The sequence below is a fragment of the Sturnira hondurensis genome, unplaced genomic scaffold, assembly GCF_014824575.4.
Source record: "Sturnira hondurensis isolate 20B ecotype Veracruz unplaced genomic scaffold, ASM1482457v3 Scaffold0017746, whole genome shotgun sequence".
Lineage (NCBI taxonomy): Eukaryota > Metazoa > Chordata > Mammalia > Chiroptera > Phyllostomidae > Sturnira > Sturnira hondurensis.
In genome coordinates, this window is record NW_028090377.1 from 204292 (window position 1) to 229338 (window position 25047).

The window sequence follows — 25047 nt, forward strand, 5'->3', positions numbered from 1 at the left end:
ACTTCACGAAGGCTGAGGAGGCAAACCCCCAGTGGAGTGGTGGGGGTCTGGATTCCTGCTTAGGAGGCAGGATACCTGGGGCAGGCCCAGCTAGCTTTGTGACTCCTATTAGGAGCTGCCCCTCTGGGCTTATTTCCCCATCAGGTTCCCCCCTTGGCCTGTCACGGTCCTTCTGGTGCTGACCGCTGAGTTCGGAAGACTCTCTGGTACAGTAAAAGTCTGTGTACTCCACAGGGTGCCAGCCCCTACTCTCAGGGCCTGTTTGAACTTAGCCACGTAGCCAAGCTGCGGGGGAGGCCACGTGCCCATGGTTAGGAATCTGGCTCCTTGTAGTGAGAGGGTCATTCCTGAAGTTCATTCCGTGCTGAGAGAATCTGTAGATAATTACTCCGCACAGTTTGGGACTATTCCTTAGGGCAGATTGTGGTGGGCTGCCAAGCCAGGCTTCCTGGCTTCTGGGGCCTCTGGAATTGGGAACTGTGGGCACGTGTACTCCTAGCGTTCCCAGGGTGTACAGAGGCTTTAAAGTGGTAGAAAAATTCACGGCAGATGGAGCCTCATGTATGTGTACCAGGCGAAAGCTGGGCACGGTAGGAGCCAGGATGGAGCCCGACTGGCTACTCCATCCCCTCACACCCTGTTCCTGTAGTAACCCCGGGCTTCACGGTACATGGCGGGAGACTGCTCAGCCTGGCCTGACCTGCCCCACTTGCAGGAGTCCTACTTCCTGGTATGACCTTCCTGTTCATGCTCGCACCCTCTGGTGATGGGAACCTCACTCTATCTTAGGGCCTCTTACACCAGATTATGTGGTGGCTAAGCGAACCCTTCTGCCTAACTGCAGCCTATCACCAGGCCCCCAGCGGAATTGGGGATCGTATGCTGTGTGTGCATGTGTATATTCTTGAGATAGTAACTCCATATGAGGGCATGCCTGGCCAGTTTGTGCATGTTTGTGCACGCTGTCAGGGTAGTTGTGTGTCTGCATTTACATATCTGACAGGTTCTAAGGGAGGTGGTGTGTGATCCTGATATGCCATTTCAGTGGTGCCTTATGAGTTCCCCAGGGCCCCATGCACATGTATGTGCCCACGCGGGCTCATGGAGTGGGGACTCCATCAACGTGAGTCTATTTTTGAATGCTAATTTCTGGGCCGGTGGTGAAGTGGCCAGTGTGGTATTTATGTATTGTCAGGTATGAACGAGTGTGTATATGTGTGTGTGCACGCAGGTGAGGTCAAGAGGAATCCCCTGGAATGTCAGCTCCGTTAGGGCTGAGAGCCTTTTTGGTTTTCTGTGCTGACGAATCCTTACCATCCAAAACAGCGCCAGGTGCCTAACAGGCACTGAGAAAGTGTCTGTTGTGTGAGTGGGTGGACGGAGCCTGTGTGAGCCTCTGTACTGCTGCCCTCAGTGCCCGTGGGGCACTGAGTGAGAGGGTTAGAGGGCCCTGAGCTCACCACGCAGGTCCCGTCTCACCACCCAACCTGCGTCGATCCAGATGTCTCAGAAAGGAGAGGCCCTCAAAGGAAGGAGGCAGAAAACCAGCGGTGGCGGGTCCTTTTCACCTTGCTTCGGCTGGGGCAGGACTCTTAGAATTGGGCTCACCATTCTGTCTGGCCTGGGAGGTCCCCACAGTCTTATTTAAGACTGTAGTAGGGAACTTACTAATGGGTCCAGAGATGCTGAGAAATTTGCTCAGTTATGTAGCCCCGAAGATGGAAGCTGAGGTTCAGACTCTGCTCCCGGCCTGGGGCCCAGTCTGCCCAGCTCTGAGTCTTGTTTATGTGAACCCTTGAGCCTTCTTCCCTGAGAGTGGGACAGGGATCAATTCTGATCCAGGGTTCCAGGGTCACTTCATAGAGGCCTTCCTGTACTGATCTGGGTCTCAGTTTCCTCCCCTGACACTGGATGCCTGGAGATACCTGGGGAAGATGGAGTATTTGCCTGGAGGGGGCAGCTGTCATCTGGAGTCACACTGCAGGGCCTCCTACCTGTGCCTTTGACTGCCCACAGCCCAGCCAATCCCTGATCTTCCTGAAGGCTGATCACTTGTTGCTGTGGCAGAACTTGCTCCCTTCAAAGAACCTCTTTCCCAGCCTCTCTAGGCTTCTTTGTTGGGGGTGGGTAGGGGCCAGCCAGGGCCAGAGCTTCCTGGACATCCAGTCAGTAAGTCCCTGCTTGATGGCACTGGGGTGGTCTGTTCCATTCCAGCCTGGGGTGGGGATTGGAGGGGGGTGTCCCCGGATCGGGAGGAAGTGTCTGGCCCAGGGGATTCTGGGTGACTTTTCTCTCTTTCTCAGTCAGTGTTTTCAGGAAGTGTGTTTTGACCAGGGCTGCCGGGGTTGGGGGAGGCGGAGAGCAGGAAGCCAAGGGAAGCTAGGGCTGGATGCAGAGACACACACACACATGCACACTCACTCCTCTGAGACAGATCCACAGTTATACACAGAAACACTCACACAAGTGATCAGAGGCACTCAGTGACAGAGGCACACAGAGCCATACTTGGACCCAGATTTAGTCTCAAACACACCCAGGGAGCAGGTGCCAAGCTTTCTGCGAGACCAACCCAGGTTGGCCGTGAGCTGCCGGGGCAGGCACACAACATACTTGGGCACATGCTGGCCCCACCTGGCCAAAGCTGTGGGAGTCCTCAGGACCCGGCAGGCATCTGAGGGTGAGCAAGGGGCCGCTGGGGGGAGGGGAGGCCTCACGGAGGGCAGGAGGGGCAGGAGCCCCTCTTTGTCTGCCCGTCTCCTCTCTGCTGTTTTCTGTGGTGCTCTTCTCCCCATTCCCTCTTTTCCTCTTCAGATTTTCTCTTTTCTCTCACTTTTTCCACATTTTCTGTTTTTCTCTTGCTCTTTCCTTTTCTCCCCTTTCCTCTTCCTTCCCAATGCCTTGGGCATTCCAGTTTTCCATCTCTGCATAAGCCTGCCTCCTGGGTCCACAGGGAGCCCGCGGAACCTGCTTGCCAGGCCACACAGATGGCTCCCCCGTGGGGTTTCTGCCCTTTAGGGACTTGATGCTGATCTCCTCAGTTCTAGCTCCCAACATGCCACTGAGGATTCTCTCAGGAGGCTTCTCTTTGAGAGAAATGGGCTTCTCTCAAAGTCAAGTTCAAGAGTGCTGTGGCTCTGGGCAGCTCCCGCCTGAACACCCTTGCCCTTCCCACCCCTCACCTTCTGCCCCAGTCCAGGATGACAGGAAAACCTGCAGAGGGCTGCCATTTGGTTGGCCTGGTCCTTACCTCTCCTCCCCAGGACTGGTAGTGTGGTGAGTGCCTGTGTTTTGGGGGGCAGGGCTGGCCTCCCCTGGCACCTCCACCCCCAGTTGCTGTGGTTCTCTAATGCACTCAAGAGCCCTGTACTTGGGTCACTGGGGACATAGAGATGCCTCTAACCAGGTCCTGTCGGTACTCCCAGCCCTTCCCTGCCCCGTTGGCTCATCTTCCATAGGGCTCAGTGGGTGTCTGCACTTTCTCCTGTCAGGCCAGCCCTGGGCTGGGCAGTTTGGATGGGGGAAGGGGTTCAGTAGAGTGTGAGCTCCTTGAGGGCTGAGTTTCCTCCCCTGCTACCCTCTGGAGTCAGCACAGGGCCAGGCCTGAGAAACACGTAGAGCTGCTGTGGGAGATCCAGGCCTCTGCCTCCTCCTGCCCAGACAGCAGGGCTGGCCTGAGAGGAAGCTCAGTGGTAGCCCTGGTGGTAGATGAGCCGTGAAGGGCTCAACAGGCTATGTGAAGCTAGAGAGGGGAGCAATTGGGTGGACTTCCTGGAGGAGGAGGCGTATCTGAGCACAGCAGAATTGATGATCTGGGTCATTGTGGGGATCAAATGAAAACAGGTCCCCAGCAGAATGCCTGGCACATAGCGGGTACTTAGCAAGTGGTAGCTCTTGTTGTGGGGAGAGTGCTAAAAGCTGGGTGAAACCTTACTTGGGCGAGGATAGATGCCAGGTTAGTTGGGCATTGCTCTGTGGAACAGTGAGGAAACTGAGGAACTGCTAACCTCAGATGATTTGGACGTGAGGGGATGGTGACCATTCAGTCACTCAGCACACTTGCTGAAGCCCCCTCAGCGTTGGGTGGCACTGCAGCATAGAGAGGGCTCGGTCTGAGGAGGCTCATGGCATGTGCAAAAGCTGCAGATACCACATCTAAGCAAGTGGAGCACCAGGAAGAGTTTTCTGTGCTATGGCCTGAGCAGAAGTTAACAGAGCATAACCATGCTGGAGGCAGTGGCCTTTGGGCCTCATTATGAAGAAAGAAGGACAAGGGTAGCTGCAGAGGAAGTAAGAAGTAAAGGACTAAGGCCTGGGCCTTGTGCAGCCAGGGACCAAATGAGGAAGCAGGCAGCTGGGAAGTCTTCCTTGTAGGAAGGGGAGGTCAGGGTAGGAGACAGGGGTGCCCAGATCACTGGGCCTGACCCCATTTCTTGGCCCTGCTGGTGAGAGTCCAGGGGCTGGGATTGGCCTGGGTCTCTCTGAGGCCTGTGTCAGGCTCTAGGGGGAAGGTCCCAATGCCAGGACAGGGTGCAGGCCTGGGTTCTTGGTCCTTGGTCGGTTCAGTGAAGCAAATATGGACAGACACAACTATACTGAAAGACCAGAAGTGTGGAGGCTAGAAGAGCCCCAAGGGGGCACCAACCCAGCCTGGGGCATGAGAAGAGGCACAAAGTGGAGGATGATTTGGATTCCTTAAAGGAGCAGTAGGAGCTGGCTGGACAGGGAAGGGTATTCTAGGTGGAAGGAACAGCACATACAAAGACCTGGAGGTATGCATTTGTGCAGTGCAGCTCAGTCTTTTGGATGGCTGGAATGTGAGTAGGTGGAGAATGCAAGGCCAGCCTGAGGTAGTCAGATCGCCCTGCTCTGTGGCCCACCTGCGCTTGTGGTGAGGCCTAGTTCCTTTTGCTAGAGATTGATGTAGACAGAAAGATGTGAAGGGAGAACCAAGGGCTGCCCTGGAAGAGGAGGCTCTGAAGCAGGTGGGTTCCTGGCCCAGCACGTGGGGCCCGAGCCTCCTTCAGCCACAGCCAGGGGAGAAATCTGTGCTGATGACAAATGGGAGTGGCTCTCCTTACTGAGTGGTAAATAACCCTGGAAGCAGACCAGACAGGAAACTGAAACTCAGGGATGAAGTGACCTGCTTTGTGAGGTCACGGACTGCTGAGCGGTCAAGGCAGAACTCAAGCCAGGTCTGCCTGGCTCCAACGCTCTGTTAGCAGGAGTGGCCGCACATCTCATTTTTGCCCGGGACAGCCCAGTTTACACCTCTTCCCTGACATAGTTATGAACAGTGTCTCCTTTAACTCTCAGACATGCTCTGGTTTATGCGATCAGTTATGTGGTCCCCCTGCTCTTACCCATTCTGGTTTGGGTCCCTCACATGTGCCCCAACCCTGAGGTGTAAGGGTGGCTCTGTGTAATTTGCCCTAATCCGGTAAGACAAACCTTAGGCTGAGGGCCCAGGCTGGGGTGGGTCAACCTCTGTCCATGAGTGCCCAGTCTTGCTGTGGACATAGTGGGGAGAGTGGGTGGGTCCGCGTGTCACTTGGATAGAGGAGAAAGAGGCTGAAGGAGCAGGGGAACCAAGGGTGGGGGCCAGGGGAGAGCAGCTCTGGATTGGTATCTCAGAGCTGCCTAGAGGCCAGGTCCCTTGAGCTGTATTTTGAGGTACAGATGGGCTTTCCATGGACTGAGATGGTAGGGAGAGGGCAGTGAGGAAGAGGAAGCTGTTCTAGCAAAAGCTTGGCGATAGGGCTACTGAGCACATGCTTAGGGTTGGAGCTGATGTCTTCATATAGTTGGTCATAGGTTAGTGAGAAACATCCCATCTGGGCCTCAGCTGCAGATTGGAGCTGGGCCTGGGGCCGAGGGATCAGATGCAGGCACTGCATGGCCAGGACTCCAGCTGGGGAGAGAGCACTCTGTGGCCTCTGCCCCTTCCCCTGGGGTTTTCCCACATGCCGTACCTTCCGAACTCCACTTCTCCTTTTCTGGGCTCAGTCCTGACTCAGCATGGCCTGGTTCCCTGTGGTAGGCAAGCAGGGGTCAGCCAGGCAGCTTCCTGGAGGAGGTGGCTACAGTGAAGTATGGAGGTTCATGAAAGGTCCCCTTGCTCCCACCTTCTTGACACACAGTCTTTTTCCTGTAAAAGCTCGGCTGGAAGAAGATCCCTTTGTATCTGTCCCCCTCTCCCTTCTTTCCATGGTTACAGCAGTCATCAGAGCTGTGATCACATCCCCTCTTGGACCAAACGTCAGCCCCAGAGCGGCTTGGATCCTGCGTCAGGGTTGGGCGTGAGGAGCCGGCCTCAGAGGAGCCCTCAGATCCTGGCTGTGGTTGAGCTCACAGGCTGTGGTGCTACCTGGGTATCTAGTCCCGACTGTGGGACGCAGGGCAAATTACTTTGTGTCTCTGTGCCTCAATTTCCTCATCTGTAAAGTGGGGAGAACAATAAGCCTTACCTTATAGAGTTCTGGCGATGAGTAAATGAATGAACTCATGTGAAGTATTTTGAAGATGGCTAGGTGTACATACATATGTTAATACAAATAAATTAGTGTAGGTCTTCACTTGTGTACTAATCCCTGCTGAGTGCTTGGCCCACCTTAGTGAATAAGGTAGTGTGGCATTTGCCTCAGGACCCACATGCTGGGGAGGCCCCAGGATGGTCAGATCCTTTGAAGATAATCAGGACAGTGAAAGGGGAGGACTGGGAGCCAGAGGCGGGAGGCCTGAGGCCACTGGGCTCAAAGGATGCTTTGTTGCCACTGTTTCCCCTCAGTGCTGGCCCTCAGTCCTGGGGGCGGTCAGGGAGCCAGGCCCACTCAGCTCTGCCTGGTTGGAAGTGGCAGAATCTGTCCCCATCTCCCCTGCACCAGCCTGACCAGTCCTGGCCCCACAGCTTGGAGCCCTGCCCTCGAGGGGCCTTCTCTTGGAGTCTGGGCAGCTGCGTATGATGGGTTGCTTTGCCTGTCCAGGGGTCTCCCAGTGCATTGTACCCGACCAGCTGGGGCCACACCCAGGTCGTGCCTGCAGGGACTCACTCAGTCTCTCCATCATCATTCATCATTTCCTTTCCTTTGCTTCCCCCTCTTCCTTGTGGACATCGTATCCACCTACCTATCCGCCCATTCATCCTTGCATCCACTTGTTCCATCCATCTATTCGTCCATCTGTCTGTCCACCAATTGTACATTCAACTTACTCTTATTGATGACTCAGCCAGGCCCTGTACTGAACTGTGGGGATAAAGAATCAAGTCCAGTGCAGGCTCCGCCTTAAAGAGACTCAGGGTCAAGTGGGGAGACAGCCTGGGCAGTACCCGCCAGCAGGTCTCCTTAGGTCCAGCTGAACATTCTTACCCTCAAGACCACCATACACCCACTTGGCATCAGATTCCCTGAGAAGCTTATAGGGAAGGATCAGCTGGCCACCAGGCCACTGACAGGCTTTCCTCTGCTGTGGGGTCCTCTTAGCAGTCACTGCCACTGTCCACATGGCCATCCAGGAGCCATTCTCTGTGGCCTTCCAGGGGACAGCTCAGGGGTGAAGGACTGAGACTCACAGTGGACAGATGTTGGAGCCACCCTGACTTAAAAATCCTTGCCCCAAAGGGCCAGTGTGTCTTCTAAACCCCCCACAGGTGTGGCATCAGGCCCTGGGGTGGGCTGTGCCCAGCCACCAGCCACCACACTCAGCGAGGCCCGGAGCTCCTGTTCTTCACCAGGGGGGGTGGGGGGGGACCACTTAACAGGTTCTCCCAGCCCAGTGCGGTTCCTCACTCAGGCCACCCCTGCCAAAGGCAGTGTTGGCCCGGAACATGGCTGACGTGCCACCTTTAGCAGGTTTCTAGGGAAACGGAGTGAGGAAGCTAGCGGAAGGTCAGATTCTCACACAGAAAGGAAGTTTCCTTCATTCTTTGCCTGCACGTGGAGAAGAGACGATTCGAGTACAGGGCGACACTAGTCACGCGTACTGAGAAGCACATGGGCTGTGGGTTCAGGGTCCAGGTTCTGGCTTAGATGCCAGCACAACCTGGCACAAAGGAGGGAAACACTTAAAATTTTTATTCGAACATGGGTGGGGACTGTTGGAGCATGCAGGAGGTGTCAGGAAAGACTTTCAGAGAAGGGGCACCTGAGTTTGGAGTTAAAGGAGAGTAGGCGTCCCCTAGTTGGAGACCAGGGAGAAGGGTATTCCCGGAAGAGGCAGCAGCAGGAGGAAAGGCCAACGTCATGGTCACACCCCAGCCCTTCCTTGCTTTTGTAGTAGTCACACTGTCAGTCACTGCCAGGAACATTGGGCAATCGACCAGGCTGAACATAATGGGAGGGGAAAACTGCCCATGCACCGTGGTGCTCCTCCTGGGCCCGGAAGTTGGAAGAGATGGTGGGTGGGGCCAGGGCTGCAGGGCTCAGACGGCTGGTTCCAGCTGGCGGGCCCTGTGCACCCTGACACTCCCTGACTTGGTTGATCCTCCAATCGTCCTGCCAGATTGGGGATACAGTCCCCACTCTACAGAAGAGGACAATGAGGTTCATAGAAGTTAGGGGCTTACGACATACAGAATTTAGGAGGGAGGCGAGGTTCAAAGCCACCTCTCTTGATGCCAAAGAGAGATGCGTTCAGCCTTCAGGGAGTAGTGTGATCTGCACTGAGGCAGGCAGACAGGAGCACTGTGCCTGTGGGAGCTGGGGGGACCTCGAACCTGGCCTTGGGAGTCAGGGAAGGGCTGCAGGGGGGGTGATAGCAGAGGTGTGCAGGAGCAGTGTGGTGGGATCAGGTGACCTTGAGAGGTCCAAGGGCATCTGGGGGTGGTGAGCATTTGTGTCCAGGAGGAGAGAAGGTGGTCTTGAAGGCGGGGGGGTGGGGTGGGGGGGAGAGACCTGCAACTCAGGGTCTCAGGACCTAGTTTCTGAGGCTTTGATCTGCTCCTTGGCCTCAATGCCCATTTCATTCCCCAACCCCTGCCCCTGCTGTTTGCCAACAAATGACTTCTTACCTTTAAAAGCTCAGCTCAAGCTTCATGTCTTCCGGCTTTCCCTGTCTCCCCAGGCTAGGATGTAAATCACCCACGCCCCGTTCTAGTCTGCCTTCCTCTTCTAGAGTGCAGACCCAGTGGGCGCGTGTGGCTAAAAGCTAGAGCTCTGGGGGCAGGTGACCATGTCACAGTGATGCAGCCAAGCTTTAGGCCTTGGGGGGCTTGCAGAGTTTGGGGCAGGGTTGGGGGTGGTGATGAGTGGAGGAGGGCTGGATGGAGGCAGCCCTGTCTGAGTTTTCGGGGGTAGGTGAGTTTTGCCCAGCTCAGGTGAGCTGGGGCGTGGGTTTGAGCCAGGCCCTGCCTCACTCAGGGCCCTCAGTGACTCAGCGGTGCTGAGCTGATTCCTCATTGCCCAACATTTGGTCTGTTCCCAGCCTTCCCTGCAAGGAGGAAGAGGAGTTACTGTCATCGCCACCATCACCTTCTCCCCAGCCAGAACCCAAGGAGCCCCTGGACAGCTTCCCTTGGGAGCCCCCCCAGCCCCCTTCTCCCAGTCCCCCAGAAGTCCCCCCAAAGCCTCCTCGCCTGCTCCCAGAGTTCGGTGAGTGCCACAGCCAGGCCCAGGGCCCTGGGTGGGTGGCCTGGGCCCTGGCCCCGAGGAGTCTAAGAGGACGCAGGGTGTGCGTTCCCCTTTCTGTCGGGCCTGCCAACGACCCGCCGTGTGGCCCTGCACAGGCAAGCATCCCTCTCTTCCTTCTCAAAGAGAGACAGCAGGCACTCATCTGGCCTACAGACTGTCTGTTGTGGGCACGTGGCAGACTTTCTGAGTTGCCCATGGTTTATAGTCGGGGTATTTTCCGTGCTCATGGTTGGTTTGCTGCCCCTCAGATCTTCAGACATTCATGTTGCCTTTTGCAGCCTTTTTCAGACAGTCCCCACCCCTGACCCCCAAGGTTGCCACCTCTTCAGACCTCCCTGTGGTGTTCAGACGCCTCCAGTGCTGTCCTATGAAGCCAAGAGTATAAATAGCACTTGCTGTCCCCTGTGCCTTTTTTTTAAAGCAGGCCAGGCCGTGGAGTGTCTCTCTTGGGCTGAGGGTGGCTTTTGTGATGCCAGTCCCGGGTGCCTTGGTGGGGGGGAAGGCCAAGTTCCTTGCTTCTGAGCCTCCTCAACCGCTCTCTCCCCAGATGACTCTGACTACGATGAGGCCCCAGGGGAGGGGCCGGGAGCCCCAGCTGGCTGCGTGATGACCAAGAAGGTGGGGCCGGCCATGGCGAGGGTTTGGGCTGTCTGCTGCCAGTGTGGAGGGAGGGCTGCCTCACTGCCTTTCAGGCTCTGGGGACCACCTGATAGGGAATGGGCAACCGTCCTAGAAGAGTTCCCTTCCCCCTTCATTTGCCATGCAAAGGCCAGGGGTCAGGCACAGGGTCCCAAGTCCCAGTGCTGGGCCAGAAACCTGGGGGGTCTGGCTTGTGGCTCCAGCCTGAGTCTTCAGCTGCATCTGGGTGGTCGTGTGTGGCCTCTTCTCTCCCTTAATGTTCGGAGCATAGCTGTTTAAGGTATCTGTTCCACTGTCTTCGTTTCACTTTCTGTGTTCCCATGGCACCCCCTCTCTGAGTGTCTTCACTCTTCATCCTGAATCTTTCTGTTTGTTTGTTTGTTTGGGTCTTTGTCTCAGATCTGGGCTGGTGTGGCCCTGTCTCCCTGGGCCCCAGTGCAGCCTACCAGTGGGAAGCGGGAAGTGTGAGGAAACGGAAGTGAAAGTGCTAAGTCGTGCGGGTCCACAGTGGAGTGGACAGGAGGGGGCGTGGCAACCCCTGAGTGGGTATTATCTGGGGCTTGAAGGGAAGCATGACGCTGAGTGGGTCTGGGGGGGCAGGAGGAGCCTCCAGTGAACCCAGTCCCACGTGCCGTGCGTGTGGCCAGTCTGCTGAGCGAGGGGGAGGAACTGTCGGGGGATGACCAAGGAGATGAAGAAGAGGATGACCATGCCTACGAGGGCGTCCCCAAGTGAGTGTCTGCCTCTCTTGGGTGGCTATCCCAACCAACATCCCCATCTCCTCAGTCCCCACTCCCCAGAGCCCTCACCGTGGTCCCCCCCTCATTCCCTTTCTTTGTCTTCCAGTGGTGGATGGCACACCAGCAACCTGAGCATATCCTTGCCCGGCAGCCTCCTGATCCCCCAGCTTCCACCCCACCCCATGGATCGATTGCCTGGGGGTCCCACCCCTACCACACAGGTCATCAAGGCTGGCTGGCTGGACAAGAACCCACCACAGGGGTGAGTGAGGCCTGTTGAGTCTTGCTAGCGCTCTGAATGGCATGTGCATTGTTCTAGTATACTGGTGTCCTGGATCCAAAAACCAGAGGGGCCAAAGCTATTTAAGCAGGACTCCCTCCATGCCAACTATAACCATTAATAATTGCCACAAGACCTATGTTTTATTACCCTTAATAATGGGAAGTCCTACTTTGAGTCTAACTTCAGTCAGTCTTGCTGTAGGCAAAGTCCATCTTCCCAGTGAGCATTTGGGATCCTTCCTCTCTTGGACTTGGCTGTTCCTAACTTTGTGTGTGGCTGCCAGAGCAGGCTGGGGAATCCTGGAGTCTCTCCCCTAATGCCTGGTCCTTTGCTCTGTTGTCCCTCTGCCTCTGCCTCTCCAGATCGTATATATATCAGAAGCGATGGGTGAGACTGGATGCCAATTACCTGCAATACTTTGATAGTAACAAGGTAAGGCCTATATTGGTCCCTGATGCAAACCTCCTATTCTAGCCTGGCCCGACATTGAACCCAGGCAGAGTTCCTCCCCAGATGAGTCCTCACCAGCGCTCTACTCTGACTCCTTAAACTGTATTCTTCTGGCCCATCGGCCAGCTATGGACTGTGGTCGCGGTCAGCATAGGGGTTGTCCTTGTGGGAGATGGGGCTGTAGCCTTCATTTCAATGGAGGTTGAGGGACTCAAGGGAGATTGGCAGTACAGCTCCTCTCTCTTCCCCAGGATGCCTACTCTAAGCGCTTTATCTCTGTGGCCTGCATTTCCCGTGTGACTGCCATTGGGGACCAGAAGTTTGAAGTGATCACGAACAACCGGACCTTTGCCTTCCGGGCAGAGAGTGATGGTGGGGAGCGGGGCAGGAAGAAGGCTGGCAGTTTGGCTGGATAAGGGCTGGGAGAACCAGGGTACTTCTGCTTCCCCTGCATGAAACCCAGAGAGGAGGCAGCCCTCTGTGAGGTGGGGGATGAAAGGGGGTACCCTCTGTCTGGCTCTGTGCTTGAAGCGCCCAATGAGTCCTCAGAACCACATTCCGCTTCCAGGGGGAGACAGGCTCCTATGGGCGAAGCGGAGTGGCTTGCCCAGTTTTAAGCATCACAGCTAGGACTGGAGCCTGAGGTTGTTCAAGTCAGAGATCTCAGAGATAGACAGATAGGTGTGCCGGCATGGGCAGGCTTTCTGGTTCTTCGGGGGCCTCCTGCCAAGCTGAGCTCTGGCTTACTCCTCCCCCTTTGCCCACAGCGGAGCGGAAGGAGTGGATGCAGGCCCTGCAGCAGGCAGTGATCGAGCAGCGTGCCCGCGCCCGGCTGCCTAGTGCTTCTCTGTCGGGTATTCAAGGCTCAGAGCCGCCTGACCGTGCTGGCAGCCTGGAGCTGCGTGGCTTCAAGAGTAAACTGTATGTGGCAGTGGTTGGGGACAAAGTGCAGCTTTACAAGAACCTGGAGGTGCGATTCGGTGGGCTGGGCTGCTAAACCTCTCCCCTGCCCCCTGCCCACCCTGGCCCCTTAGTCCGGCCCCATGCTCACCTGGTCCCTCAGCCTCTCCCTTGTCTACCTGGCCCCTTAGCCCTGTCCTTTTTCTTTCCCTCCTCTGACCAAGCCCACACCTTTGCCTGCCCCCTTTCACCTCTTAGTTCTGATCCCACCCCCCGCCTGCTCCCTGAGCATTACCCTCTCGTGTTGCTACGTGGCCTCTGAGCCTGGATCCACTTGCCCGTGCCCAGATTCCTGAACTCTCCCTAATCTTCTCAGCCACTTTCTAGTCCATACAGGTCCACCTCCCCCTCTCGTCTTCCCCTTCCTGGGCCTTGAGCTCCATTCTGTAGGCCATGTCCTTACTCCTTCCCACCTGCCTGCCAGGAGTACCACCTGGGCATCGGCATCACCTTCATAGACATGAGCGTGGGCAATGTGAAGGAAGTGGACCGGCGTAGCTTCGATCTCACCACCCCCTACCGCATCTTCAGGTGAGTCCCTGTCCCTGTCTCCGTTTGCACTTCCTCCACTGTTTGCTTCTCCCACATGTGGGAAGCTGCCCCTTCTACGATGGACTTCTCCTCCCTTCCTAGCCCTGCCCACCCCTGCTGATCATTTACTTTTACTCACTAATCTTCTCTGACCCTTTCCTTCTAAGAAATCTCGCTTTTGCCCCCTGCCCTGCCTCACAGGCGATCACTGTCCTCCCTTACCAGCTGCATTGCTCCCAGAGTTGCCCATACTGGCTTCCTGCACAACCCACTCACCCTGCTGTCCCCTCTAGTCTGCTCATGCAGCTGGATGTAAGCACATGCAAACGGACTTAGTGCCTGGCTAAGGCCTTAGCAGGTTTACAGGTTCCACTGCTAGGCCTTCGTAGATGAGGGTCGCCTTTGCCACCCCTCATAAAGCAGTGTGAACATCCATTGTATCTGTACCAGTAGTGTCTTCTTGGGACATGGTGGGGGGGCCACAGATGGAGTCAGATCTTCAATGCATACACCCAACTCCAGGGTAACAGGGAGAGAAAGAGCCAGAGGGGAACACGTCTTCTGTCCTTCCCGCTGAAACCCTTCACTACTTCTCCATTGTCCGCTGGGTGCCTTTTGAGCTTGTCTGCCTAGCACAGGCTTGTCCCTGCCTCTCTCCCAGCCCCTCTCTGCCAATCTGCCCATCCTGCCCACAGGTCCTGGACTCTCCCATGTGCCATCCTGCCTCTTTGCACATGCCGTTCCCTCTGTCTAGGATGCCCTTTCACCTCTTTACCTGGCCAGACCTTTGCCATATGTCAAGTCTCAGCCCAGGTATCATGCTTTCCAGCAGCCTGTTCTACTCCCTGGGTGGACCAGAGTCCCTGTGGGACTCCCCCGGCCCTCACACGTCTTTCAGGTTCTTGCTGTCCTTGCTTTTGTCCACTCCCACCTCCTCACAGACCCAGGATGCCTCCCTTTTCTGACTATGAGCACTCAACACTTGTCCCCCACCACTCATGCTCTGCCCCTTTATGCTGCCCCCAGATCCCTCTGAGCCCTTGTCCACTGGCCTCCTTCCCCCATTCCTGTGTCTCCAGCTTCTCAGCCGAATCAGAACTAGAGAAGGAGCAGTGGCTGGAGGCCATGCAGGGAGCCATTGCCGAGGCCCTGTCTACCTCTGAGGTGGCCGAGCGCATCTGGGCTGTGGCCCCCAACAGGTTCTGTGCTGACTGCGGGGCTGCCCAGCCTGACTGGGCCTCCATCAACCTCTGTGTCGTCATCTGCAAGCGCTGTGCAGGTCTGTGGGGGGCAGGGAGTGGGGAGTAGGGAACATCTGGGCCAAGGCATGACAGGTCTGGTGTGCCAGCATGTCTGGTAGTAGGTGGTCTTATCTGGCTGCAGGGTCTGGAGTGAAGATAGTAGAGATTGTTTATGAGGTTGCACTTGGTGTGCTGAGCCTCCCCCACCGGGATTTAAGCTCCATCCCTACATTGCAGGGCAGGGGTTTAACTTCTCACATCATGGGTGGGGCACTGAGGCACAGACAGACACACGGAAAATGGCTGGTTCAGGGTCATTTGGCAAGTAAGTGAGTCTTAGTTTTAGCCCAGACCTCTTGGGGTCCAGCATCCCTCTTCCATCAGAAGGGTGGAAGGAAGCCAGGCAGGAGGGGCTGGCAGGGGGTAGGAGGAGGGAGGAGCTGGTATTTCATCCGGAGCGGGTGGGGGCTGGGGCTCTGGCTGTTTGGAAGCTGAGTTTGAGGGAGACTAGTAAGGAGGCGCTGCTGGAGCTGAGGGGGGGCGGGGGAGAGAGAGAGAATGAGAGAGAGAGAAAGAGAAAGAGAAAAGAGAAGGCCTGGTCTGAGGAAGCAATGGAGAGAATCCAGGAGATGTTTAGGATCTATGGTGTAAAACTCCTGTTGATAGATAGGTGAGGAGGAGGAGAAAAAAAGAGAGTTGGAATCGAGATTCATGTATCTATTCAGTCAGCACTTACTGGGTCTGTGCCATGTCAGGCACTGTGTCAGGTGCTGGGAATTTGGCACCCTTAGCAGATACAGTGTCCTGGAGGCAGTTTTGGGCGGTTGGAGATGGGGATCCAGGAAGAGAAATACTTTGGGGAACTTTATGAGTTTACTGAAAAACCCTGAAGCCTCTTGGGTGGGCAGATGTCCCAAAGGCCTTGGGCTATGAGGTCTGGGTGCAGAAAAGCAATGACTGGATCAGAGACCAGCACACAGAGGGTGAGGGTGACTGGGGTGGATGGGCCACAGAGGAGGTAAGGCCAAAGCCAGAGCCAGGCTGTTAGGCACCTAGTACCCCGGGCCCCCCTCCCTTCTCTATGCATCCTGCATGGGTTTTGTAGCTGACTAAGGCTGCATTCTGCTCAGCCCTGACTCCTCTGCCCCTTTCACTTTGTAGAGATTTATTATTAAGAGCTCACCACATGCCAGGCTTTGTCCTGAGCTCTGAGGTTAGACCCTAAAGCAGACAGTCAAGGCTCCTGCTCTCAGGCAGCTTCCATTCTAGAAGGGAGAAGCTGAAAAACACAAACCAATAGAGGGATCAGGTCACAGCAAGTGCTAGGCAGCAAATATGTTCGTGGTAAGCCCTCTCAGGAGGTGACTGTGTGAACTGAGATTTGAATGTCAGAAGGGGGCCCTGGTGAGATGGGGGAACAGAGTCCAGGCAGGAGAACAGTGAGTGCAAAGGCCCTGAGGTGGGAATGAGCATAGATTAGAAGAGTGTGGCGAGTGGGATGTGATTCCTCACATGAGATGAAGTTGGAAGAAAAGCAGATAAGAAATTTAGACCCAATTTGGGGGAGCCATTGGAGGGGTTTGAAGGGATTTGAAGCAAGGGAATTTGGTTTTTGAGGGGGGGATACATTTACTGAAGCTGGGGACAGTAAAACAAGGAAGGGCCTAGCATAGAGGAAGCAACAGGAGAGCCCAGGCTGGGCTGCTGTAGCTCACTGGGAGGTCAGAGAAAAGGGGGCTTTAGGGAAAGTTTCAGGGGACCAGCCTGGTGCAAGCTGCCAGATGCCCATTGCCTTTGAATTTAGGAGATGCGTGCCTGTGGAGAAAAAAGTCGGGGTGAGGGGAGGAAAAGGAAAGTGCTGCCGGCTACTCCCCAGAAGAGCACACGCATGGGATTTGCATTTTTAAAAATTGATTTTAGAGATAGAATGGGGGGGAGATCGTCATTCCACCCACGCATTCGTTGGTTGATACTCGGATGTGCCCTGACCGGATCTACAGACCAGCTAGCAACCTTTTAATATCAGGGCAGGAAGACGCTCCAACTACCAGGGCGGGAATTTGGCGGGAATTTGCATTTTAAAGAGATCACTGTGGCTAGGCTGTGTGGAGAGTGGCCTGCAGGGAGCTGAGACTGGATGTAGGAGGTTGGGGAGTGGGGGAGCGGGGGTGCTGCTGCAGGAGCCCAGGGGCTGATTGCTGGACTCAGCCTTGTGGTGCAGGGAGCAGTGACATGTAGCTGGTTTCTGGAGCTGTGGGGGTGGAGCCGAAGGCCTAGCCCCTGGGTCCTGCCTGTGGCCTCTGCCTGCCTGCCCCTGGATGAGCACTGGGGGTCGGGTGCAGGAGGACGGCAGTGCTGCCTGAGGCTGCCTGAGGGAGATGCCCGAGGACCCAGTCCAGCCTTTGCCCACAGGGGAGCACCGTGGCATGGGCTCCGGCATTTCCAAGGTGCGGAGTCTGAAGATGGACAGGAAGGTGTGGACGGAGACACTCATCGAGGTGGGAGCCCCCACTTGGCACCTGCGTTTGGGGTCCAGTTGCTGTCTGGCCCCTCTCCCCCATCTCACAGAGACTAGCACCCTAGAACTAGAAGAGGCCTTTGGGATCATCTAGTGGGTGTGGATTTTGGAAAAGCCGATTTTTGGCAAAGTCAGGGAGCGAACTGGCCAGTGAGCTAAGGATATTTTGGCCAGTGAGCTAAGGATATTTTACAGTTTTTTTTTAAAAGATTTTATTTATTTATCTTTAGAGGGGAAGGGAAGGAGAGAAGGAGAGAAATATCAATGTATGGTTGCTTCTCGTGAGTCCCCTGCTGGGAACTGGCCTGCAACCCAGGCATGTGCCCTGACTGGGAATAGCACCGCGATCCTCTGGTTTGCAGGCCCGCGCTCAGTCCACTGAGCTACACCAGCCAGGGCTGTTTTTACAGTTTTGAAGGGTTGTTTTAAAAAAGGGTAAAAAGACCACTCAACAGAAACTTTGTGTCCTGCAAAACCTAAAATATTTACTTCATTTCCTCCCTACTCATGTGTGCAGTATCTTTAGTACATGAATGTGTACGTTTAGGGGCACGCACTCACATACACACGTTCGTACTGGGGTCCCCAGGTACTGCTATGTGGAGCGGTTACAGGGGAGGACCTGCAACAGGCAGCTGGACCCAGGGCCTTCCTGACAGTCCCAGCGAAGCTGCAGGCTCAGAGCAATTTGAGTGTCATGTTGCCTGTGAGTTAGGTTTGGAGTTCGCAGTTTACAGATGTGGACACTGAACTCCAGGGAGAGAAAATGACTTGGCTGAAGTTACAGAGTGAGTCAGTAGCGGCAGGGGCTGTTTCTGCTTTTCTCTGCTGTGACCCCGAGCACCCCACACAGACCTGACAAAGAGGCAGCGGTTGGGGGCGGGGGCAGGAAATGGCGGTGGAACAGATCACCAGCAGAGTGAAAGAACGAATAAACTAGTATTCTGAATGCTAGACCCCCGCACGCCTCCGGAGTCTGCTCCTGCCCCTCTTCCCCTGCAGGGGCCCAGCGGATGATCATAGGGCTCAGTCTTGTAGCGCCAGCAGCAGGGGTATGTGGCCGGATTCTGGGGCATGTTGGGGTGGAGCTGCAGGCCCAGCCCCATGGAATGTCCTAGAGGAATATCAGGGCGGGGAGCTGATTCCCAAATCCCTGCCCACCTCATTGGCTGACAGGTTAGTCACCACCCCCAAGATGTGGTAGCCTCAGGAATACAGAGTTCCAGATGTGGGACTGGGTGGGGAAACAGCAAGGTGCCTGACCAGGTGCCTGACCCAGGGTGTTCACCTGTCAGACTGTCTGCCTCCTGTCCTGTCAGTGAGCTGAGGAACTGGGCTCAGGTCTGGAGTTGATGAGGGAGCACCCAAGGCCACTGACAAGCAGGCTGCCCCTCAGCTTCTCTGACGGGAAAGGGGACTAGTGGCCTGGCTTCCCAGCCATAAAGTTTTGCGGTGCATGGGGCCCATGGTCATAGGCTGCCTCTAACCTCTTGCTCACATCCACAGCTCTTCTTACAGCTGGGCAATGGCGCTGGGAACCGCTTCTGGGCAGCCAGTGTGCCCCCCAGTGAGGCCCTGCAACCCAGCAGTAGCCCTGGTGCCCGGCGGAGCCACCTGGAGGCCAAATACCTCGAGGGCAAGTACCGACGCTACCACCCACTCTTTGGCAACCAGGAGGAACTGGATAAGGTCAGCCCATTGGGCCTCTGGGTCCCCTTAAAATCACCCCATTTTCCCTACACTGTGCCCTTTGAGACCACTTCCTTTCTTCCAGTCCCCACATTCCTCGCCACCACAGCCCATCTTTCCACCAGCTCCGAGTGATGGGCTGGCCCAGACAGAAGGGCCCTACCTAAGCCACAAGGGAAGTTGGGGCAAAGCAAGGAGAAGCCAAGCCTGAACCTTGGACAAAGACCATGTCCCCAGCATCTGTCTGCCTCCCTCCCCAGCTGATTCCTCTGTCTCCACACCCTGTCCTGCTTCTTCTGTATCCTGCCAAAAGGAGTGAACTTGATGGGGATGCTATTTCCTGTCAGGCTCATGAAAAACAGCTGGCTGCTCTGACATCCCGCCCCCCCCCCCCGCCATCCACACCCCACTCAAGATGAGGCCCTGTTTGGGACCCAGACCCTGACAGGCTGGGAACCAAGCCCCAGGGCTTGGCTGGCTCTGCCTGAGCAGGAGGTAGCCTGCTCCCAGGCAGGGGGATGCCACTTCTGATCTCTGGGCGGCCTTCAGCCCCTCCCCCCAAGCAGCCCCGCCCAGGCAGTCTCAGTCCAGCTAGAAGCCCAGTGGGAGCCAGGCCTGCACCTCCCAGGAACCCCCAGGCGTCCAGCCCCCAGTCCAGCCCAGTTTGACTTGCCAGCTAGGAGGGGCGGCAACTCCCATTGGTCAGGAGGGCTGGGCAGGCGGTGAGGAATTCAAATGTGGGAGGAATTAGTTACAAAGCATCCCCCTCTGCCCTTCCACAAGGCAGAGGGAGCTTGAGATCCTCTAGAGAGCAGGCTTGGCAGCTCACAGGGTCCTGGGGGCTGCCAGCAGGGGTGAGACCTGCGCTGGTGAGAGCCTGGCTCCTGCTGGGCAACCCCTGCCCACCCTTTCTCCCCTTGGCTTTTCTCTTCCTCCTCTCCTCTTCTGTTTTCCTTCATCCCTCTTCTTTCTTTCAGTGTGAGATGGGCCCCCAGACCTGGGTGCCTCCTTCCTCTTCCTACCTCTCCCCTCACTACCCTTTCCCCCACTGGCCTCACTCCTGCTGGGACTGACCCTTCCTCCCTCCTTTCCCCTCCCAGGCCCTGTGTGCTGCAGTCACCACCACAGACCTGGCCGAGACCCAGGCACTCCTGGGCTGTGGTGCTGGGGTCAACTGCTTCTCAGGGGACCCTGAGGCCCCCACACCCCTGGCTCTTGCAGAGCAGGCGGGGCAGACACTGCAGATGGAATTCCTTCGGAACAACCGGACCACGGGTGAGCAGCTGGTGGGACAGTCCTCCCTGAGGGATGGGGCCTCCCTGCTGTGCCGAGGTCTGGTCCTTTGCAGGGGATGCCGGTCGGGGGCCCCGAGCTTGATTACCTGCCATAATGTGAGCTGTAGTGCTATAATCGCATTTCCTCGAGGGTCCTGGAGCAACATGTGTGTGATTCAGGGTGTTTGGGTTTGCCTGTCAGTGTCTGGCGGTGCATCTGGCTTCCCCTTCATATGTGTAGCCTTTTGTGTCTCTGTTGCTGCTTCTCTCTGTGTATTTGTGGATCCCTCCCTGACCTGCAGTGTTGGCCTTCAGTACTGAGGGCTTTGGGGGAATGTGTGTAGAGTGTGTCTGTGTTGCTTTGTGTGTGCCGGGTGGTAGGCATGGCATTTCTCTGTGTGCAGGCGACCCATGAGAACAGCCCCAGCTGCTGCCTTGTCTGGGTGCGGGTCTGTCCGACACAGACTGAGTTTGGGTCACGTTTGGCTCCCACTCTTGGGATAGATAAGGAAGGAGTAGTGGGGGTGAGCTCTGCTGGTCATGGCCCAGGACTGGCCTCTGGGGACACGTTCTAGGACTGAGGGTGGAGCTCCGCAGCCAGGGCTCAGGGCTCTGGGCTCCGGGCCATGGGTGGGTGGGGCAAGCTGGGCTGGAGAGAGCCCAGGTGTCCAGGGAGACACAGGAGACCACCCAAGCTGGCTTGGGCTTTGGGACCGCTAGGAGCAAGGCTGAAGCCAGACTACTTCCTTAGGCTTTGCATCATCTGGGATAACCTCCCTTTGGGGATTGCTATTGAGTTTGCCCAGGGCCCCGGTCATTCTAGTGTCCTGGCTCTCTGCCTCCACAGACAGCAGGGAGAGGAGAGTGGGCTGTGGGGCTGGGGAGTCAAGGAGATTTCTGGTACTGGACCTGGGCCTTGGCAGCAGGGTGGAATTCGAGTATGTGGGGAGAGGTGGAGAATGGCTGGGGCTAAATCCTGGCTGTGGCAGTGAGAGCTGAGGGTGCTAGTCGGGGGATCTGGGGGCCAGTGACTCAAATGCAGGCTTGGGTGCCCAACCTAGGTGGGGGTGAGGGGGCGCCCTTGGAGGCAAGCATGACCACCCATTCTCTCCCGCTTCCCAAAAGAGGTGCCTCGGCTGGATTTGATGAAGCCCCTGGAAAAGCACTACTCAATTGTCCTGCCAACCGTGAGCCACAGCGGCTTCCTCTACAAAACCGCGTCTGCTGGCAAGCTGCTGCAGGACCGCCGTGCCCGGGAAGGTGGGTGCCCGGGAAGGTGGCATTCTGGCATGGCGGCAGGGCCAGAGAAGCCAGGGCTGGCCAGGCTGGTGGGCTCACAAGGGTTCCATGTACACTCTGGCCATCACCCTGGAGGGCTTCCTGGATATGGTCTCTGGTACACAGTTGGTACATAATAAATGGGATGGTCAGGATATGAGTGGGGCACAGTACTGCCTGTTTCCTTTAGACTAAGAAGCCTTTATTGAGCACCTACTGGGTGTGGGCCCTGTGCTGGGTGGGCATCTGGTATTTGGAGCCGGTAGACAGTAGACGCTAGGGAAGTTTGAAGACTAAGTTTAAAGCACCGCCCCTCTCGTAATCTCCACCTCCCATTTGCTCCCCAGCTTTGAGTATTTCCAGTCTTTAATCCCACTAGGGCTCCTCATCACTGCCCCACCCCGTTGCCTCCTGACCCCACCCCCTCACTCACTCTACTCCAGCCTTGCAGCCTCCTTGCTGTTTCTCAGACATGCATACTCACTCCCACCGGGGCCTTTGCGTCCCTGGGCCCTGTGCTCAAAATGCTTTTCCCCAAATACCTGCATGGTTAGTCTTGCTTCAGTTGTGCCTCTGTTTGAAAGGTCACTCCTTAGAGACTTCATCCCCAGCCACTGTATCTGAACTAGCACTCCCTACTCACCCTGCTTTTACCCTACTTCTGTGCCAGGTGTCTAACATTAATCATTTGTCCGGCTGGTAGCGATTCTCTGAGTCCGCTGAAACATAAGCTCCTCTTAGTCCCCACTGTCACCCCCAGAGCCTGGAACTGTGCCTAGCACACAGTGGCACTTGTCAGATGTCTGCAGATGAAGGGTGACTGTGGCAGGGCTGGGTCTCTTCGAGGAGCCCTGCCTGGGGGGCTGGTCCTGGGACAGCCACCCTCAGGGGGCAGTGCCAGGTTTCCGTAGACAGCGTGGAGAGGCAGTGTCTGCTGTGGGGACACCGATGCTCACTGCTTCCCTCAGCGTTCCTGGACAAAGCCCTCTGACTCCTGGACGAGAGATATCTTTGGATCTCGGCAGTGCATCGCCTCGCAGCCCCGCCTCGCTGCCCCAGGGCCCTGTCCAAGTCTACCTCTCTCTGGCTGGTGATGTCATTTGTGGGACTCCCTGAGTCATCCTTTTTGTCCTGGGTACTAGGAAGCCCTGAGCCAATGCAAAGCTCAGTGCTATGAACTAAAGGAGTCTGAATGGCCACGGCCTTCTGTTCTTTTCTCCTGTCTTTCCCAGCCTGGATTCCTATTTCTCTTCCTTTATGGAATCTTATTAAACTCTTTAGGGCCCTTATAAGAAGAGATGGAGGTTTTTATTTTTATTTTGCATTTCTTTTTAGTATTTTTAAAATATTTGGCCCTGGCTGGTGTAGCTCAGTGGATTGAGCGTGGGCCTGCGAACCAGAGGATCGCGGTTCGATTCCCAGTCAGGGCACATGCCTGGGTTGCAGGCTGGTTCCCTGCAGGCCAACTCCCAGCAGGGGCTGCACGAAAAGCAACCATACATTGATGTTTCTCTCCCTCTCCTTCCCCTCTAAAGATAAATAAATAAATAAATAAATAAATAAATAAAATCTTTAAAAAAATATTTTATTTATTTTTAGAGAGAGGGGAAAGGAAGGAGTAAGAGAAACATCAATGTGTGGTTGCCTCTCTTGCACCCCTCACTGGGGACCCAGCGCACAGCCCTCTGGTTCACAGGCCCACGCTCAGTCCACTGAGCTACGCCAGCCAGGGCTTTTTCTAGTATTTTTTATTGTATTTTTTCCCATTACCATTTAGCCCCCTTATACCTCCCTCCCCACTACAATCACCACTCTGTAGTCCATGTCTGTGAGTCCTTTTTCCTTTTCGCTCGATCCCTCCACTCCCTCCCCACCCCAGCTGTCATCCTGCACTCCATCTATGAGTCTGTCCTAATATTCCTCGTTAGTTCAGTTTGTTCATTAGATTCCACATAGGAGTGAAAACGTGATGTTTGTCTTCCTTTGACTGGCTTATTACCTTTAGCATAATGTTCTCCGGGTCCTTCTACACTGTAGCAAGGGGTAAAATCTTCTTTTTTACAATTGAGTAGTATTCCATTGTGTAAATGTCCCATAGTTGTCTTATCCACTCATCTAATGATGGACACTTGGGCTGCTTCCATACATTGGCAGTTGTAAATAACACCGCAATGAACATAGGAGTGCTTATGTTCTTTTGAATTAGTGTTTCGGGTTTCTTCACATATACTCCCAGAAGTGGGATCACTGGGTCATAGGCAGTTCCATTTTTAATTTTTAAGGTATCCCCACACTGCTTTCACAGTGGCTGCACCAGTCTGCCTTCCCACCAACAGATCACTAGGGTTCCCCTTTCTCCACATCCTCGCCAGCACTTGTTTGTTGATTTACTGATGATAGTTATTCTCACTGGTGTGAGATGATATCTCATTGTGATTTTAACTTGCATTTCTGTGATAATTAGTGATGTTGAGCAACTTTTCATATGTCTGTTGGATACCTGTGTGTCTTCTTTGGTGAGGTGTCTGTTCCAGAGGCAGAGTTTAGAGCAGTGGGTGCTTCTGGCAGAGGAGGGTGGGGTGCGGGAGGGGTGCATAGGAGGCTTCCTATGGCTTTTTAATTTTATTTTATTTTTAATATATTTTATCAATTATGCCATTACAATTGTTCTATTCCCCCCCTTCATTCCCCTCCACCCTGCACACCCCCTCCCCCACCATCCCCCCCTTTAGTTTATGACCACGTGTCTCAAGTTCTGTAGATTCTGTATTTCCCATACTATTCTTGTCCTCTCCTCTCTCTATTTTCTACCTACTGTCTATGCTATTTTCTGTACTTTCTCCCCCCTTCTCCCCCTCCCACTCCCCTGTTGCTAACCCTCCATGTGATCTTCATTTCTATGGTTCTGCTCCTGATCTAGCTGTCCTCTTGGTTTGCTTTTGTTTTAGGTGTGGTTGTTTATAACTGTGAGTTTGCTGTCTTTTCACTGTTAATATTTTTTATCTTCTTTTTCTTAGATAAGTCCCTTTAACATTTCATATAATAAGAGCTTGGTGATGATGAACTCCTTGAATTTGATCTTACCTGAGAAGCACTTTATCTGTCCTTCCATTCTAAATGAAAGCTTTGCTGGATAGAGCAACCTTGGATGTAGGTCTTTGGATTTCATGACTTGGAATACTTCTTTCCAGCCCCTTCTTGCCTGTAAGGTGTCTTTTGAGAAATCAGCTGACAGTCTGATGGGAACTCCTTTGCAGGTGACTGTCCCCTTATCTCTTGCTGCTTCTAGAATTCTGTCCTTCATTTTAATCTTGGCTAATGTAATTATGATGTGCCTTGGTGTGTTCCTTCTTGGGTCCACCTTCTTTGAACTCTCTGAGCTTCCTGGACTTCCTGGAAGTCTATTTCCTTTGCCAGTTTGGGGAAGTTCTCCTTTATTATTTGGTCAAATAAGTTTTTCACTTGTTGCTGTTCCTCTTCCCCTTCTGGCACCCCTATAATTTGGATGTTGGAACGTTTAAAGGTGTCCTGGAGGTTCCTAAGCCTCTCCTCAATTTTTTTTGAATTCTTGTTTCCTCATTCTTTTCTGTTTGGTTGTTTCCTTCTTCCTTCTGGTCTACTCCGTTGATTTGAGTCACAGTTTTCTTCCCATCACAATTGGTTCCCTGTGCATTTTCCTTCATTTCACTTAGTGTAGCCTTCATTTTTTCATCGAATTTTTGACCAAATTTAACCAATTCTGTTAGCATCCTGATCACCAGTGTTTTGAGCTGTGCATCTGATAGATTGGCTATCTCTTGGTCACTTAGATATATTGG

General features: G+C 54.8%; 1 protein-coding gene across 5 annotated transcripts in view; it reads left to right on the forward strand.

Annotated features, from left to right (window-relative positions):
• The window catches only part of ARAP1 (ArfGAP with RhoGAP domain, ankyrin repeat and PH domain 1), a 69057-nt gene that overhangs the window by 26654 nt on the left and 17356 nt on the right, over window positions 1–25047 (forward strand). For all 5 annotated transcript variants that reach the window (XM_037068594.1, XM_037068598.1, XM_037068596.1 and 2 more), the window contains exons 4-16: window positions 9421–9587; window positions 10174–10244; window positions 10866–10996; window positions 11112–11267; window positions 11651–11720; window positions 11990–12110; window positions 12506–12708; window positions 13123–13229; window positions 14309–14508; window positions 16883–16968; window positions 18495–18677; window positions 19778–19952; window positions 21077–21211. In XM_037068594.1, the coding sequence (XP_036924489.1) occupies window positions 9421–9587; window positions 10174–10244; window positions 10866–10996; window positions 11112–11267; window positions 11651–11720; window positions 11990–12110; window positions 12506–12708; window positions 13123–13229; window positions 14309–14508; window positions 16883–16968; window positions 18495–18677; window positions 19778–19952; window positions 21077–21211 (1805 nt within the window). The remainder of the gene's footprint in view (window positions 1–9420; window positions 9588–10173; window positions 10245–10865; window positions 10997–11111; window positions 11268–11650; window positions 11721–11989; window positions 12111–12505; window positions 12709–13122; window positions 13230–14308; window positions 14509–16882; window positions 16969–18494; window positions 18678–19777; window positions 19953–21076; window positions 21212–25047) is intronic.